The 19,230-nt window shown below is 33.3% G+C and overlaps 1 protein-coding gene across 1 annotated transcript in view; it reads right to left on the bottom strand.

Moving 5' to 3' along the window:
* The window catches only part of COL24A1 (collagen type XXIV alpha 1 chain), a 421,320-nt gene that overhangs the window by 43,891 nt on the left and 358,199 nt on the right, over positions 1–19,230 (bottom strand). Inside the window, exons 50-54 of the mRNA XM_081305079.1 lie at positions 9,202–9,309; positions 7,646–7,753; positions 7,501–7,554; positions 7,114–7,176; positions 4,664–4,717 (exon numbers count right to left, since the gene is read on the bottom strand). Coding sequence (XP_081161205.1) covers positions 4,664–4,717; positions 7,114–7,176; positions 7,501–7,554; positions 7,646–7,753; positions 9,202–9,309 — 387 coding nt within the window. The remainder of the gene's footprint in view (positions 1–4,663; positions 4,718–7,113; positions 7,177–7,500; positions 7,555–7,645; positions 7,754–9,201; positions 9,310–19,230) is intronic.

The following is a 19,230-nucleotide window of genomic DNA, read 5'->3' as shown; positions in this document are numbered from 1 at the left end:
GAATAGCAAAAGCAACTCTAAGCAGGAAGTATGAATCAGGAGGTACAGTGATACCAGATTTCAAACTATACTACAGAGCAATAGTAACAAAAACAGCATGGTATTGGTACTAAAACAGGCGGGTGGACCCATGGTATGGAATAGAGGACACAGAGACTAATCCAAAGTTACAACTATCTTATATTTGATAAAGGGGCTAAAAGCATGCAATGGAAGAAGGATAGCATCTTCAACAAATGGTGCTGGGAAAACTGGAAATTCATATGCAACAAAATGAAACTGAATCCCCTTCTCTCACCATGCACAAAAGTTAACTCAAAATGGATCAAGGAGCTTGATATCAAATCAGAGACTCTGCGCCTGATAGAAGAAAAAGTTGGTTCCGATCTACATATTGTGGGGTCGGGCTCCAAATTCCTTAATAGGACACCCATAGCCCAAGAGTTAATAACAAGAATCAAGAAATGGGACTTACTTAAACTAAAAAGTTTTTTTTCTCAGCAAGAATAACAATAAGAGAGGTAAATAGGGAGCCTACATCCTGGGAACAATTTTTTACTCCTCACACTTCAGATAGAGCCCTAATATCCAGAGTATACAAAGAATTCAAAAAATTAAACAATAAGATAACAAATAACCCAATCAACAAATGGGCCAAGGACCTGAACAGACACTTCTCAGAGGAGGACATACAATCAATCAACAAGTACATGAAAAAATGCTCACCATCTCTAGCAGTCAGAGAAATGCAAATCAAAACCACCCTAAGATACCGTCTCACTCCAGTAAGATTGGCAGCCATTATGAAGTCAAACAACAACAAATGCTGGTGAGGATGTGGGGAAAAGGGTACTCTTGTATATTGCTGGTGGGACTGCAAATTGGTGCGGCCAATTTGGAAAGCAGTTTGGAGATTCCTGGGAAAGCTGGGAATGGAACCACCATTTGACCCTGCTATTGCCCTTCTTGGACTATTCCCTGAAGACCTTAAAAGAGCGTACTATAGGGATACTGCCGCATCGATGTTCATAGCAGCACAATTCACAATAGCTAGACTGTGGAACCAACCCAGATGCCCTTCAATAGATGAATGGATAAAAAAATGTGGCATTTATACACCATGGAGTATTATGCAGCACTAAAAAATGACAAAATCATGGAATTTTCAGGGAAATAGATGGCATTAGAGCAGATTATGCTACGTGAAGCTAGCCAATCCCTAAAAAACAAATGCCAAATGTCTTCTTTGATATAATGAGAGCAACTAAGAACAGAGCAGAGAGGAAGAGCAGGAGGAAAAGATTAACATTAAACAGAGACATGAGGTGGGAGGGAAAGGGAGAGAAAAGGGAAATTGCATGGAAATGGAAGGAGACCCTCACTGTTATACAAAATTACATATAAGAGGTTGTGAGGGGAATGGGAAAAAAAAACAAGGAGAGAAATGAATTATAGTAGATGGGGTAGAGAGAGAAGATGGGAGGGGAAGGGAGGGGGGATAGTAGAGGATAGGAAAGGTAGCAGAATACAACAGTTACTAATATGGCATTATGTAAAAATGTGGATGTGTAACTGATGTGATTCTGCAATCTGTATTTGGGGTAAAAATGGGAGTTCATAACCCACTTGAATCTAATGTATGAAATATGATATGTCAAGAGCTTTGTAATGTTTTGAACAACCAATAAAAAAAAATAATCCCTTCTCTGTCTCAAAAAAAAAAAACAACCCAAAAAACACCTCAGAATGTAGCTCAGTGGTTAAGCACCCTGGTTTCAATCCCTGGTACCAAGACAAAACAAAACAAACAAAAACTGTATAAAGATTCCTTAATGTATTAGGTGCTTCTGTAACTTTGGGTCAAATTCCTCAAAAGGAATTGCTTGATTAAAGGACAAATATATCTATATTTGAACAAATACTTTCCATAAAGGCTGTAATTCACTTTAAACCATTGGAAAATTAGAGTACTGATCTCCCTATATTTGCTTTTGAGAGGCTAGATATAATTTGTGTTAGATATAATTAATTTGCATTTCTAACTTAAAATTAGGTGGTTCTCTTTTAAAATAACTACTTAGTTTTTTCAATTTATTTTTCATTTTTCTATTGAGTTTTTGAACTTTTTTATACCAAATTTAAAGAGCTCTTAGTGTAGTAAACTGTTTTATGTTGTATGCTTTACAAATATTTTTTCTCACTCTACATTAACTTTTGATTTTATTTGGGGAATATTTTCCCACACAAAATTCATGTAGGTTTTTTATTGAATATTTCAATATTCAAGTAGGTTTTCTGCTTTTTTATTTTAAAGTTTTCCGATTTCTTATCTTATAAATAAGGTCTCCCCAACACTTAATCTGTACTTAAGTTTTCTAGATAATTTTAATAAGATTTTTACTATTTAATTTTTATATTAAAGTCTTTACAAGTTCATGAAGGATTAAATTTTGTTTGTTGTTTTTTGGGGTTCTAATTTCTTACAGCAATAATGGTACTCAAAGTAATTCCATCTTCTCTCCTAATATAGGTGCAGGCATGTGGCTGCAGGTAGTCAATTAGAAATGAGAAATTTGCAATGTCTAAATATGATTTCTAAGAAATTGTAATTTTCTTGCTATAAGCTTAAAAATTAAAGTAACATTCAGGTTAGGAGAGTAGAGATATGGAAAGGCAAAGGTCTTGTACAACAAACATAATTGAATCACAAACCAAATCTGAATCCTTCTCATCACTGGGCTTCCTATTATATGACATAAATTTCTATTAAAGCCAGTTTGATTAAGGGTTCCTATTACTTCTAGCCAAACCATCCTAATGGATATACTATTTTTGTTACAATAAATACATATATAGTCTTAGATCTAATTCCTATATTTTCTAGTCTGTTACACTGATCTGATTATTTATTTTTTACTACCATATAATTTCATTTACAATGACAAGTCCGTTACCCACACCACTATTTTTTTCCACAATGTTTTGCCATTCTCAAATACTTAGTTTTTCATAATAAACTTTTCTTCTTAGAAAGGAAAAAAAATAGAAGATGGAAAAATTTTGATGTGCATGCTGGATTTTATAAGGGCTTTTAAGAACTGTTTATAAACAAAGCATAGTGAAATATTTTAACTAAGACATTTCTTGATCACATTTTCCTTGACCAATTAATATATCACATTTTTGACAGAAGAGAACAATCATTCCATAATCAAAACAGTATGTGCTTCTTAGCTAGTTAAAGAACCACCCACTGAAATATGAGAATTTTCCCACTTAAAATCTTATATGGCTCTGAGTGGCAAATATTGGAAGTGTAGAGACTGTTGAGTTACACATTTTCTTTCTTTTGATTAAAAATCCAATAACTTTGGTGGCAAGTTCTCCAAATTTATTAGAGAATAGTTGTATTTAATACTTGAAGCATTCTACCTTTATTTTTTCTATCTCTGTGTCTCTATATAATAATTTTAAATGATTCAAAATATTGACTTCCCTAAGGAAATGAATCTTTCCTCCCTAAGTCTCAATCTGGCCCTTTCTGTACTCCTTCTCTTGTTTGCACTGTTATGGTTATTGCAAAACTTTCCCATGACCATCTCCCCAGTCACTATCTTATTTCTTTGTTTTACTTTATAGCCATATTTCTCAAAGCCCTGCAATATATGATCTGTTTCCTCTTCAGATATAGCTTGAAAAGAGTAAAAAGCACTGGTTTTGAAGTAAGAAACATCAGATATGTAATTCAGTAGCTCTATTACTTTGAATAACTCTATCTCTTAACTATTTCCTCATCTATTTAAGAGAAATAATAATATCTACTCCAAAGTTTGCCACGAGAATTTGAGAAAAGTTGTGTGTGTAGGGTGGAGTGGAAGACAAAACAAAACCAAAACACCCTATAGGAGTTAAAAATTTTTGAGAAATGTCATTAAGTATTTTATCTATCCTTTCTTTACTGTAGTCTTCACTATATCGTCTACTGCAACTTGCTCCCTCAAAGATCACTGTTGAGGGGCTGGTAGAGTGCTCACCTAGCATGTGCGAGGCCCTGGGTTCAATCCTCAGCACCACATAAAAATAAATTAATGAAATAAAGGTATTGTGTCCAACTACAACTAAAAAATAAATATTAAGAAAAAGATCACTGTTGACTACTCCTTCCTTAAAACTTCCATCTACCTAAGGCTGCACTATCCTGATTTTCCTGCTGGTTCTACCATTCTCTTTTTCTTTCCTTTAAACTGGGTACTTCCTGAGACTCAAATCTTAGTGGTCAGCACTTCTTTGCTATTTTTATTTTTTTTAGAAAACAAACCCATTTTTATAGCCTCAGTGATCATTTCTATGCTTATGACATCCCACTCCTAGACTCTGTTCTATTTTCTTTACTAAGCTCCAGTTTTAGGTGCCAACTTCACTGCTCACCCTTTCTTCATTACATATAGGATCCCTAAGTTCTCAGTAATGACCTTCCAGAAAAATGTATATGTATTTTTGTCTTTTACTCCTCAAATATCCAGGACGATACTCTGTGACTTATTCTAGAAATAGGAATAAATTCCACCACCACCACCACCACCACCACCACCACCAACAACAACAACAACAACAAAAAAGAGTATAAAAAACAAAGAAAACAATTGTATTGTGACAAACTTACAGTTCTACCAGTTGGGCCTATTATACCTTCTCTGCCAAGAGGGCCAGTATTTCCCTGTTGGGATTAAAGAAAAGCAGTCAGTCTCATGAAAATTTCAAAGAAATATTTTGTGCAATGGTAAAATAGCCATGTGTAAATAATTATGGTTTTTATGATAAAATCTTGTAGTATTACTATAAATTGTAGTGATCTTGGTTAACAGTATGTGACACAATTGTGTATACTATTATAGTTTCCTTTCTGGACCGCTGTATATGTATAATTTCCAACAAGTACAAATTAGAATCAGAATGTTTATGTGGTCATAAGTCAAATGATACATATTATACATGTGTCATTACATAACAAATAAAACTATTTTAAAAAGAACAGAATGATGAACAAAATTTTGAACAAATTTTTGTACACACGCAGAAGGAACAAGTGTTTGAGTGAACTGAGGTGTATAATAGACAATACAGGAAAGAATTGGGGGGTATCATATATAACCAACCAAACTTTAGCTTCTTTATCTGTAAAATAGGGCCACTGTGAAATTAAATGTGAAAAGAGCCTTTTAAACTGTAAGATGATATTTGCTTATGAAGATAATCTTGAATGAGTTCAAGCCCCTGCAGATTCCTTCCATATTAGGTATGTTTCTCAATGCCTATTGTTTCTCAATGAATACAAAATCCTTGTTTTAGTGTTTCCCAACAATTTTCACTTCAATTTATACTGCCTGTAAAATTGTCTTTCTGGCTAACACTTATCCTAATACATAAATGGAGATATCTAACAGAATTTATCTTTTTCTGACTCTTACAAAGGTACAGAGATTAGAGTATTATCATTTGAAATAATTATAACATCATGTGGTCTATTGGTTGATAGTTCTAATATTAATTGGCTTAAAGTGAAGTTACTTGTTGGTCTAAATCTAAGAGAATACTTTTTAAACACAGAGATTGACTTCAAGTGATAATTTGTAAATATGGTAGTCAAAATTGAAAGCATTCCCTCTAAAAACTGGAACAAGACAGGGATGCCCTCTTTCACCATTTCTATTTAATAGTTCTTGAAACACTTGGCAGAGCAATTAGACAGACTAAAGAAATTAAAGGGATATGGGTAGGTAAAGAAGAACTCAAATTAGCACTATTTGCTGACAATATGATTCTATACCTAGAAGACCAAAAAAGTTCCACCAGAAAATTTTTAGAACTAGTAAATGAATTCAGCAAAGTAGCAGGACACAAGATCGACACCCATAAATCAAAGGCATTTCTGTGTAACAGTGACAAATCCTCTGAAAGGGAAATGAGGAAAACTACCCCATTTACAGTAGCATAAAAAAAGAAAAATACTGGGTTGGGGATGTGGCTCAAGCGGTAGCGCGCTCGCCTGGCATGCGTGCGGCCCGGGTTCGACCCTCAGCACCACATACAAACAAAGATGTTGTGTCGGCCGAGAACTAAAAAATAAATATTAAAATTCTCTCTCTCTCTCTCTCTCTCTCTCTCTCTCTCTCTCTCCCCCCCCTTCTCTCTTTAAAAAAAATTAAAGAAAAAAAATACTTGGGAATCAACTTAATGAAAGAGGTGAAAGACCTCTACAATGAAAACTACAGAATGCTAAAGAAATATTCTAAAAAAATTCTGAAAAAAAATTTTAAAATCTTGATTTATATTTTCTTTAGGACAGTGGTTTTCAGTTATAAAGTTTTTCAGGACTCCTTTCTACTGCATCTGAGCTGTTTCCTGTCTTCCTCTCTGTTTTCTCCACATTTGCCTTGGCAGTTGTAGTTAGCCATACAGATGACATTCAAGTTTCAGTTTTATAAAATATCTCATCAATTAGCAGACTATGATTAATAAAACAAAATAAAAGTAATAACCATTAACTGCTGGTAGTTTATTTATATTATCTAGAGTTTGAAACTATAGGCACTACAATGTTATCTGGAGTTCTTCAGATCCTGATTTTGAAACTCCTTAAACAACTCGTATCATTCTCTTGGGACACTTGCTCCTGAGATGGGAAAACACAGTTATCGGGAAATATTTTTCACAGTGTGGTCTGAAGAGCTCTGGTCACAGGCAAGCCTCCACCAGGTGGTGCGTGAGGGTGGTCTCTGGCTTCTGGTTGCATTATGCTTATGACATGAAACTACTTTTTGTTTTTGCTACCAGTGTGAGTTAATAAATACACTCTCCAGTCTTCACAGTAATTCTGATGATTCTTTTTTTAAAGTAAGAACTGGAAAATATGGGTAGTCTATGGAGGTATTTTGCTAAAGTTAATTTATGAACTGCAAAAAGTTGAACTCCATAAGTACTCTTATGATTTTCTATCTGAAAAAATCATTTTACTAAGCTATTAATTTGGAGTATACTAATTTTTGAGTTCATAAGCCCTACAACAAGCAAAGAAGCACAATTTCTAGGTAGCCAATGTGACTCTACACTTACTCTCTGCCCAATAGGACCTTTAGGACCTGATATTCCAACAATGCCAGCATCTCCCTCAGGACCCTAGACATATAATAAGAAGAAAAAGATAAAAATTTTAGTTCTATGTTATTATTTTATAAAGAAAATAATCTTATACCCATCTATCAAGAATTGCTTCTTCAAAAATACTCTTAAATATGTGAACAAAAGGAAATCGTACAATAAAATTTCTAGGAAAATATATAATTAAACATGTTTAACAATTAAAATGATCAAAATTTAAATATATGACTGTACCAATTGAAATTATGCAGGTTAAAAAGAAAAGCTCAAGTCAGAGACTAAATATTTCAATAACTCTTTTTCTAGATAGCTTGAAGATGAGCAGAAAATAGATAAACATACTTTGGGGCCTGGGAATCCTTGGAAACCTGTCAAACCTTGATCACCATGTTCACCCTGAAATTGTATAGACATGATAATCATTACTGTGCACTGGTGGCTTAGTCTGTAGAATGGGTACTTGGTGAATTTCTGGATTGGCACATACAGGTTGCCCTTTCAGACCAGGCTCTCCATGTGGTCCTTGATCACCCTGTGTTCCTCTGTGACCTCTTTTACCTCGAACTCCAGGTTGACCAGGGAGCCCTTGGTCACCCTGTGGATAAAACAAAGAAAGGTGATCTTGACCTCAGAACTTATAAACATATTGACTTTTCAATGGAACTCAAAGATTTAAGCATAGTGAAAGCACCGGGGAAATCAAATTCTAAATAATTGTTTCCACCAATATTTTCCAGCAAGTAATATTTGATTTTAATAAATAAGAGGTATAGCAGTAAGGAAAGAAAATTTCACAGATTGTGGTGGTAAGTGTGTAAAGAGGAGAGTAGGAGGTAATTATAAAACTAGAAGGGGATATGAGGGCTACAGAGGGGATGGGCGAAGGTGGAGTATGTGTGTGTGTGTGAGGTTACATGAGATGGAACTTGTATATTATTTGAATTGACATCATTTTGACGTATTTTTCCTAACCATACAGAGATGTCTCAGCCATCTGATAGCAGAAACAGAGCAGTCTCCTAAGTACAGACCAGAACCCATGTTTTTTCCATAATTATCATCTCAGTTCCACCATTAAGAAATTTCCATTATCTGTTTCCTTAGGTCCCTTTATTCCCTAAAAGCCCACTTAATGATACACATAATTTCCATTATCATGTTTTTGAGTCAAATTTTTTTCATTTATTTTGATTTTCTTTTTTTTTTTTTTTTGAAGTGAGAGTTGGAATACTTTTTATACCATTTCTAAAAGTAAACTTAGGAGTCAGGTGAATTTTATAGATAGATAGGATAATAAAAAAATGATGCTTGGTAGACTTTTGCCAAAAATGCTGTAAAATTAACAAATATCTTTCACTTTATTGACACAAACCTGTAAGTTTGAGACTTGACAAGTGTAGGTCCTCTTTATGCAGACTCATACATGAGAGGTAGGAATCTTTCTTATTTCTTTCCCTAGTTTTATCATTTGTTTAGCTGCTTGGGTTTTAGTAGAAAGGGATAATTATGGTATAAACATTAACAGAAGGCTAAAACTATAAAGAGTGAGCAACTGGATCATCAGTTTCAATTCACTTATATGGGTCAGAAATCTAAAATTTCTCTAGACGTAAACCGAGAAAATCAAGTTAAGATGTAATAAAATTTTGGAAAAGATAGATAATGGAGAAGGAAGAAGAACCCAAATGAGTCCAAATTAGCTTTTTTTTTTTTTTTTTTTTTTTCTGGGTAGTGTTGGGATTGAACTCAGGGCCTGCTAGTCAAATACTCTCTTCCACTGAGCTACACTCAAAGCCAGCATTTCTTAAAGCTTAACTAGATCTGGGTAATGAGCTGTTTTGCTTAATCACATGCACTATGGCCATTACAGGAAATGGACACATACAGACCATTCATTTTCCTTTTTCCCTAATGTGTTTTTACTATTAACCGAATTTTATTAAAAGATATTAATCCTGCCATCTTGTGATCTAGCCAATGAACCCAGGACAAGTATAAGGATGGCCAATACTGCTTAACCATCAGAAAAAAACATTAACGTACCTTTGGGCCTGGAACTCCAGGGCTTCCTAGAAGGCCTGATGAGCCCTTTATTCCTCGAGGACCTGGAGACCCAGCGAGTCCTGTTCTTCCTGGACTGCCTTTGATGCCCTAGAAAGCATAGATAAGAAATGAAACTGCGAAGTTCCTATTAAATTGATGTAGAGACTCAATAAGTTTAGGAAGGGTTGTGCTCCAGAAGACTGCTGTTGATGTACTGCCTAGGTTCTGCAGTTATCCAGGGCTTCTTTCCCAAAAAAGTGAAACAATTAAAGAATATTTTGGAAGCACCTAGAATATACTTGAAATCTCTAATAGTTAATATGATAATCTTGGGTTTTCTAAATGAAAACACCAAGGCAGTACAAAGTTTGCCAGTACCTTCTAAATTATGTAGCCTAAGTGTAAAGTATGTTATGTGACATTCTTTTTTTAAAAATTATACAACTCTAATAACTGATTAATGTTTCCTTATGAAAAATTTTCTCAACCACACATGATCTGAGAAAATTTACTAAAAATAGTTGGGAACAAAGCTAAGCAAGCCAATAGTATATCCTTAAAACCAAATCCTAATTAAGGTTTGCAGACTATGGTTTGCAAGCCAAACTCTGGTAATTCATTTGTTTTTGTATAGCTTATGACCTAAGAATAGTAGTTTTTACATTTTTAAATGACGGGAAAAATCAATAGAAGAATAATACTTAAAGATGTGAAAATGATACGAAATTAAAATTTAAATAACTGTGAATAAAGTTTTATTGGAACACAGCCATACTCATTCATTTATGTATTATCTGGCTGCTTTTATACTGCAATAGCAAAGCTGAGTAGATACAGTGGAGAACTTCTCATGCATTTTCATTTCTATGCACTGCTGCTTGGTGCATAGGAATTGTAATGAGGTAGTTAAAACTTAGTATTTCAAGTGGAACATACATTGTCTTAATGTGTCATTTTATCTTATTTGTTTTATTATCTGTAATACTAACAAGAAATTTGAGCATAGAGGCAGAGTGTTCTGTACAAAGTTCCAAACAATGTTTCACACAAGTAAAGAACAAATACTTCTTATGAATACACAGATGGATGATTAATTTTGCTTGCAAGAGAAACAGACACTAATCCCTAGACATTCTTTCCAGTGACTTATTTTGACTTGTTTAAAACTATTCAGCAAAAGGTAAAGTCATTCTGGGCAAATTTTAAAAAGTAAGTAAAGCCATAATAGTTATTACTTGTGGTTAGAGATGCTGCAATCAATGAATAGTTCATCTGAGTTCTATAAAATTTAATATAATGATTAAGAGTACATGATGTTTCATGGCTGAAGGGTTCTATTATTCTCAGACAGAAGCCATTCTTTTTGTAGAAATCAGTTTTGAATCCTTTAAGAAAGTGTTGTCAATTTTGATAGAAGTGAAACTGATGGCATAAGTTTTGACATCCTAAGGAAACAAGAACTGTACTTGGATGAGTTAAGGGCAGCAAAAAAGATCAAACGCCAAGAGTTACTTTTAATTGAGTGCCTCCTATGTGTCAGAAACTGTAGCAGCATTATGGTTACATTTAATTTCAGTAAAGGAAAGAATATGGCATTACCTTTCCATTTGATTTTCCTCTGGGGAACTGAATGGAAAGATCTGGGAAGGAAAATGGGGTTACCTATACACATTTAGAAGAAAGAGACAGACTCTGCAATGATGATGCTTGGTGTGTATATAATATTGAAACATCAAAGAGAATATCTCTCAGTTATTCCCTTGGTTTAGCTGTTGTAGTCTTATTTAGATTGAAAGAAACATATTAAGTAATAAGTAATACATAAAATTTGTTAAATCTGGGCAACAATAGAAAATCACATTTTAAGGAGGATTAGCTGGGGAATACTATCTTTAAAATTATGCTGAGTAAAATTTTAAGTATTTATGATGTTAATTTCATTGATTTCTCAACACTAGAATGATAAAAATTAAAGTGACATCAAATTTCAAATTAGTTGAGGTTTTTTTTTTTTTTTTTTTTTTTTTTTTTTTTAAAGAACTCTTGAAAATTACTTTAGGAAAACATTTTTTTTTTCCTTCCTTTGCTTTACCAACCACTAGGCACCTCTTTCCACATGGCATTATATTTATACAGTTATTAAATGTGTTAGAAAGGTAGTAATTTAAATTAATTTACTTTCTATGGTACCAAAAATAAGTATGCTGTCCTGAAATTTCTTTGCACTATTAGGCAATGGAAGTACTCTGGGTTTTCTTTCTTTCTTCTTCTTCTTCTTCTTTTTTTTGATTAAACCAGCAAACCCATGAGTTATAAAAGTGATACTTTGCTTCCTTTACTCTAGCAACTAAAAACACTTTTGTTTAAATAGACATTTCTCATTTTATTTGGTTTACTAAATATATCCCTTCTAGGAAAGAATTGGCTGTTTAAAAATATGTGGGATAGTAATTATTAGGTGATTATATGTAAGACTACATTATACATAAATAATGTAGCATTCATAATGTTTTCCTGCAGTGCCAGTCATAAGTAATGTAGCCAACTTCTAGAAAAAAAAGATTTTATGAATGAGCTGTATGCTAAAGTTAGGAGGTAATTTTTAGGTTAGTTTTGAATCTCTAACTAAATGAAACTTAGGGAAATGAGAGCAAGATGGAGGCAAATCTGAAGGTGGTAAAGATAGATTTGCTTGACTTATGTCCATTCCCAAGAGCAAAGAAAACTAAGTAACCAATTCTTCAAATGTAATAAAAACAGGCATTTTGATACTGTTTTACCTCACATATAATTAATTATTACTAATAATTAGTAATTATTTTCATTATAACAATTGATGGCTTATCAATACTGAAAAATGGACAAGGCAAAAGCCTCTATAATACTGGACAAAAGAAGTGTATCCTATGAATCTCATTCATATAAGTGTCAACACACTGTCACAGGATTACCAGGGCATAAAAGGGGACTTTTCAGCTATACTGTGGCTCCTAGACATGTTTAGGCTCACGCTGCTATGAAGAAATAAATGTATATCCTTTTGTTTAAAAAATAACGAAGATTATACCCTTGCTACCTTATTTTATCCTCCAATAATTCTGTGAACATGCAAAACTTTTTCCTGACTGTGTTTTCATTTTGGCTCCTTTCTCATAGAAGTTCTCATATCTAGTTTAGTCTTACCTTCAGTCCTCAGCTCAAGTACGACTTTCTCAGTGACTCCCTCGGCTATTCCATACAGAACCTGCTCCTCTCATTATCTCATAGCTCTATATTTTTCACAACACAACACCATTAACCAGTCATATTTATTAGTATGGAAAGATATTAACTCAATAAGTGCATGCAGTGTGTATTAAGCATTTTATATACAATATTTCATTTGATGCTTATAAAAGTAATATGAATTAGGTATTGTATTCATTTAATAGACTATGCTTAAGATTTTAAGTAGCTAATACATCTAAACTGAGGTCTCCAAGGTTGTAGTTATTATACAAAGAACATTTATGGCTCAAAGGTTTATAGAGCTTCTCTTATGAGCCTCACACTGTACAAGGTGTCAGGGACACAAAGATGAGTAAAACACAATTGTTCTACAAGAGTTTACAACTTCTTGGAAGAGAAAGACATGAAGACAAGTAATTAGCACCTATATTATTCATTCTCTGATAGAGGAAGTGCCTTGAGTATACAGAAGTTCAAAGCAGACATGCTTAATTCTGATTTAGAAGAGAGCATAAAGGAAGTATTCTTTGAATTAAATACTGAAAGGTTAACAGATTGTTTACCACAAATTTGAGGGAAAGATGGAAAAGTTTTCTAAACAGAGGGAATAAATTACATGTACAAAGACAAGCCAGTAAATACAAAGAAATTGGAGGAAATTTCTAAGTAACTAAGTATACTTAAAAGAGTATGTTAAGAACTGGAACAAAATCAGGCTGCCTGGTTTTAAATTCTTGCTCCATTATTCATTGTCTGTGTACCCTTGGGCAAGTTAGTCTCTCTGAGTCTCAGTTTACTTTTCTGTAAACTGGAGAAAATAGCTATATCTACTTCATGGAGAGTCTGTGAAGGTTAAATAATTTAATATATTTTCAGCACCTGGAATAGCGCTTGACACACAGAAAGCATTTAAAAATCGTTAGCTGTTATTATGACTGAAATGTACAACACATGTGAGGAACAAGGCAGCATGTGAGACTGAAAATGTAAACAGTGGCCAATCATGAAGGAACATCATTCCAAAAAGAGCATGAACTTTATCTAATTGGGAGCCACTGAAGATTGAACTAGGAAAGTTACATCCCCTCACAAATCTTTCACTTTGTTGCTAATAAGCAGTCAGAGTTTTGTCTATTCTGGAAGAGGTCCTAATGAGTGGAAAATGGGCCCAAACAAGCAACAAGGTTTGGAAAAAAGGGAGAAAGTAGTAGTTAGGATGAACCATAACTAGATTAATCAATGTGTTAGTAATGAAGAGTCAACAGAATTGGCCAAATGGAGTGTAGTGTAACTACTCGTAGACTAGAGAACACAGAGAAAGCAGATGAGCAGCTGGGCTGACGGTGTTCCTGCTTCCATGGTGGTCCTGCTGCTCCATGCTTGGATTAGGAATGGGTTGATGAAGTGTGTTTTTCCTTCTTACACAGTACTGGAAACAATCCACAAATGGAAAACTCAAGGTTTTCAATGTTCTTTTAACACAAGAATCTCATTTTAGACAACATTTAAGCCTGGGTTTACCTGAAAAACTCTAAATTCAATACTGAAAGGCCTTGATTTGTCGTAAGTCATTAGTTTTGTTTCATTCTTTCCTTTCCAACAACCTTGCAGCAATAAAAAATAAATAAATAAAAAGACCAGTAAGCTTTGGTTTTGATGACAAATGGATTTATGATTTTTGTAAGGAAAAGTTGTTTTCCTTTTTCCTAAATGATTGAGGTAGTGTGTTCATACAGAAGTTCAACTCAATGAAAGCAGCATGGTAGACTCATTTACTACAGATGTGCTAAGTCTACTTGGCTCAGAGCACTCATTTGTACAGAGGGAAATTCACAAAGGCAACTCAAACCTCCTCAGTACTGTCCTTCAGTTACAGTCACATGACCTTGAATAAACACTGAAACTGCAGAGTAAATGTGCCAGAAATTCTTTAATTTCTTGGACACATTGAAAAAAGAAAAGAAAGAACATTGTTTAGGAAAATCAGGTAGTTGCATAATGCTAAAAATCCCCAAATCCCAGAATAAATATTTTTCTCAGTGGATAACCAGCAGTCTTTAAAGGTAAGCCAAGAAACACCATGGTGCAATGACAAAAAAAAAAAAAAAAAAAAAAGGAAAGATGTCCTTATTCTTGGTTGAAAATATTCCAGGAACCTTGCTAATATTTAGAAATGATATTTTCTCTTGAGTATTTTTTTCTTACCATAATAGTTTTTATAAGTAATTCTCTTAGAAATTACTTTTCCTAATGATTAGTTAGCCACTGACCAACATTTCATTTCATTGGACAAATTCTTTATAAATCATTATATCCTAATTTCATATTAAACATTTGACAGAACAAAGACATTTATAGAAAACATTTCCATATTCATAAAAACTAACAGCGTGTGCAATCCTTTGGGTTATAAAGGGGATTCCTCAAGGGAATGTTATTTTATTTTGATGGATAAAAAAACACTTCAACACTTTCAACATCCTGATATATTAAGTATGCATGTACATTTTTTCTACTTATTCTACGAAAATATTAAAAAGTAGCAAATGATAACTTATGATCTGATAGGTAATTGCTTCCTGATGGCAATACCAGATGCCATTCAACTTCATAGCTGGGAGGTATACTGCAGCAATATTTGTATTACTGTAAGTCATGTCAGGTTTTTTTTTTAAATCATGAAATTCAATGAAATTTCTGTAACTAGTTGTATATAAATGGATATATGGCTGAGAATTAAAAAATAGTAGTCCCCAATTGGAAGTAGAGTAACTTAGCAAGTAGAGCTAAAATATGCTTGTTTTGTTGTTTAATTAATTCACACTTAGACACTTCCTTCCCTTGAAGAGATGCCTTCAACCTCTCTATATTCAAGGTCCTTCTGCTGAATATTTAAATATAGTCAGGTTTCTCTCATTTAAAAATAATTGCCCACCTTAAGTTTATTCTTTAATTATTGTCTATTTTCTTCTCCAGATCTAAACTTCTCTATTGAGTGGCATGAATAACTTGATTTTTCTCATCATCCTTTCTCTCTTTAAGTGGTTCAATCCTATTAATGTCCTTCATTAATCAGATTTAGATGGCTCTTTTTAAAAGTCACTGGTGACCTGCCTGTACAAAAATACAATACTTTTTCTTTGTTTCAGTATTGGGGATTGAACCCAGGAGTATTCTACCACTGAGATACATTCCCAGCCCTTTTTATTTTGAGACAGTCTTGATGAATTGCAAAGGTTGGCCTCGAATTTGTAATTATTTTGCCTTAGCCTCCTGAGTAGCTGGAGTTAGAGTTGTGTATCATTGAACCAACCCTTAACTTCATTTAATCAGATTTTTGTATTAGATTCTTTACTTGCAAACACCAGAAATCAACCCCGGATAACTGAAGCAGAGAAGACATAGAAGATGGGTGCAGTGGCACAGGCCTGTAATCCCACCAACTTGGGAGGCTGAGGCAGGAGGATCACAAGTTCAAAGTCAGTCTCAGCAATTTAGTGAAGGCCTAAGCAACTTAGTGAGACCCTGTCTCAAATTAAAATAAAAAATAAAAATAAAAAGGGCTAGGAATGTATCTCAGTAGTAAAGTGCCCCAGGTTTAATTCTCAGTACAAAACAACAACAGAAAGAAGTGGAAAAGACAATTACAATTCTTCTAATCACAAATCAGAGATAAACCTAGAGAACCAGGTTTGAAATGTGTAGCACTAAAGGAAAGTTAAGAAGTTAGAATTTTCAAACTGCAACATGTACTTAATGTTCTGTTGCTAGACACTGGACACTGTTACTATACCACTGTCATCCACAGAATTGTGCACTGATATTACTATCATTGCCATAAGAATGGAATCTCCAGTGTCCCTGCTTCTATGTATAACCAACTCCCATTCAAAGTTTTAACAAGTAAAAAATTTTAGAAAACTAAAAATTGTACAAGTGCAAAAAATTTATAGAATGAAAATATAAAGTAAAGAAAATATTTTTTGTGCATCTGTACAATGTGTTTTAAGCATTATCACAAAAGGGTTAAAACATTAAAAAAATAAAGTTTGTTAAAAAAGTTACCCTAACCTAAGGTTAACTTATTGAGGAAAGAGTATTTTAAAAATATATTTAGTCTCAAATAGATGACAATATAATAATACTGGGTGACTTTAATATACATCTTTCACCACTTCATGTATCATCCAAACACAAATTAAGTAAAGATTTTACAGAACTAAAAAATACAATTAATAAAATGGCCCCAACAGATATCTATAACATTTCATCCATCAACAATTGAATTTACTTTCTTCTCAGTAGCACATGTAACATTTTATAAAATAGACCATATTTTATGCCACAAAGAAAATCTTAGAAAATAGAAAAAAATAGAGATAATACCTTGCATTCTATCAGATCATAATGGAATAAAATTAGAAATGATAAGATAAAAAGCAGAAACCAATCTAACACTAAGAGATTAAATAACACACTTTCAAAAGTTTAATGGATAGCAGAAGAAATCAGGGGAGAAATAAAAAAAATTCTTAGAAGTAAATGAGAATAGTGATATGACAAAATCTCTGGGACAGTATGAAGGTAATTCTAAGAGGAAAGTTCATAGAATTGAGTTCATACATAAAAAGAATAGAAAGGCACCAAATATACAATCTAACATTACATCCTAAGGCCCTAGAAAAAGAAGAACAAACCAATACCAAAATCAGTAGAAGAGAAGAAATACTTAAAATCAGAGCTGAAATCAACTAAATAAATAATAAAAAACACAAAAAAAATCAATGAGACAAAAATTGATTTTTTGAAAGGATAAACAATGTTGAGAAACCCTTAGCCAAATGAACCAAAAGAAAGAGGTAAAAAATTTAGCAATATTCAAGATGTAAAAGGAAATACTGCCACAGACACTACTGAAATCCAGAGGATCATCACAAATTATTTTGAAAATTTATACTCCAATAAGCTAAAAAGATATTGAAAAATTCCTAGAGACAAATTGAACCTAATTGAACCATGAGGATATAGAAAACTTGAACAGATCAATATTAAATAATGAAATTGAAGCAGCTATCAAAAAACTTCTAAAAAATAAAGGTCCAGGACCAGGTGGATTCTCAGCCAAGTTATACTAGAACTTTAAAGAAGAACTAATACTAATCCTCCTCAAATTATTTCATGAAATAGAAAAGGAGGGAACCTGCCAAACTTATCCTATGAGGCCAGTATCACACTGATACCAAAACCAGACAAAGTACATCAACATAAGAAAACTTCACGCTAATATTCTTGATGAACACAGATGGAAGAATTCTTAATAAAATACTGGAAATCTGCATGCAAAAACATCCTAAAAAGAAAGTGCACCATGATCAAGTTGTTTTAATCCCAGGAATGCAAGGTTGGTGTATCACATGGAAATCAATAAAGATTTAAGGACAAGAATCACATGATTATCTCAACAGATGCAGACAAAGCATTTGACAAAGTATAGTACCCATTCATATTTAAAACACTAGAAAAAATAGGAACAGACAGAAATCACCTCAATATTGTAAGGGCTATACATCACAAACCCAAAGCCCACATTATACTGAATGGAGAAAAACTGAAAGCATTTTCTTCAAAAACAGGAACAAGACAAGGATGCCCACTTTCCAACTTCTATTCAATATAGTCCTTGAACTCTAGCCAGAGCAATCAGACAAAATAAGGAAATTAAAGGATACAAATAGGAGAAGAAGAACTCAAATTCTTTGCTGACAACATGATCCTATACTAAGCAGATTAAAAAAATGACCAGAAGACTTCTATAGTTCATAAATGAATTCAGCAAAGTGGCAGGATACATGATCAACACTCATAAATCAATTGCATTCCTACACCCCAGTGATGAATATACTGAAAAAGAAATGAGGAAAACTATCCAATTCACAATAGCCTCAAGAACAAACAAACAAACAAAGCACTTGGGAATTAATCTAAGAAAAGGGATGAAGGACCTCTACAATAAAAACTACAGAACACTAAAGAAAGAAGTCCTTATAAGATGGAAAGTACTCCCCTGTGATTGGATAGGCAGAATTAATCTTGTCAGATTGGTTATATTACCAAAAGTGCTATACAGATTCAGTGTAATTCCCATCAAAATTCCAATGATAATATTCACAAAATTTGAAAAAGCAGTTATGAAATTTGTTTGGAAAAATAAGAGAGCCAAAACAGCCCAAACAATCTTAAGTAAGAAAAGTGAAGCAGGAGACATCAAATTATATTACAGAGCTATAGTAACAAAAACAGAATTTTACTGGCACCAAAATAAGCATGAAGATCAATGGAATATAATAAAAGACACAGAGTCAAATCCACTTGAATAGAGTTATCTGATACTATAAAAAGGTGCCAGAAATACATTGAAGAAAAGATAGCCTTTTAAAAAAATTTTTTTATTAGTTGCTCAAAACAAAATGGTGCTGGGAAAATTAGAAATCTATATGTAGTAGAATGAAATTTAACCTCTATAACTCATCCTCCACAAAATTCAAAATGGATCAAAGACCTAGGAATTAGTCCAGAAACCCTGCAACTGCTAGAAGAAAAAGTAGGCCCAAATTTTCATCATGTCGGCTTAGGAATCAAATTCCTCAACAAGACACTCAAAGCACAAGAAGTAAAATAAAAAATCAATAAGTGGGATGGCATCAAATTGAAGTTTTTTCATAGTAAAGGAAACTAATTAAGAGTAAGAATAGAGATTCTACTGCATGGGAAAAAATCTTTGCTATCTGCTCCTCAGATAGG

The sequence above is a fragment of the Spermophilus citellus genome, assembly GCF_964194105.1.
Source record: "Spermophilus citellus genome assembly, chromosome: 9".
NCBI classification, from domain to species: domain Eukaryota; kingdom Metazoa; phylum Chordata; class Mammalia; order Rodentia; family Sciuridae; genus Spermophilus; species Spermophilus citellus.
Note: the sequence above shows the minus strand (reverse complement) of the source record. Positions and strands in the feature narration are given on the sequence as shown.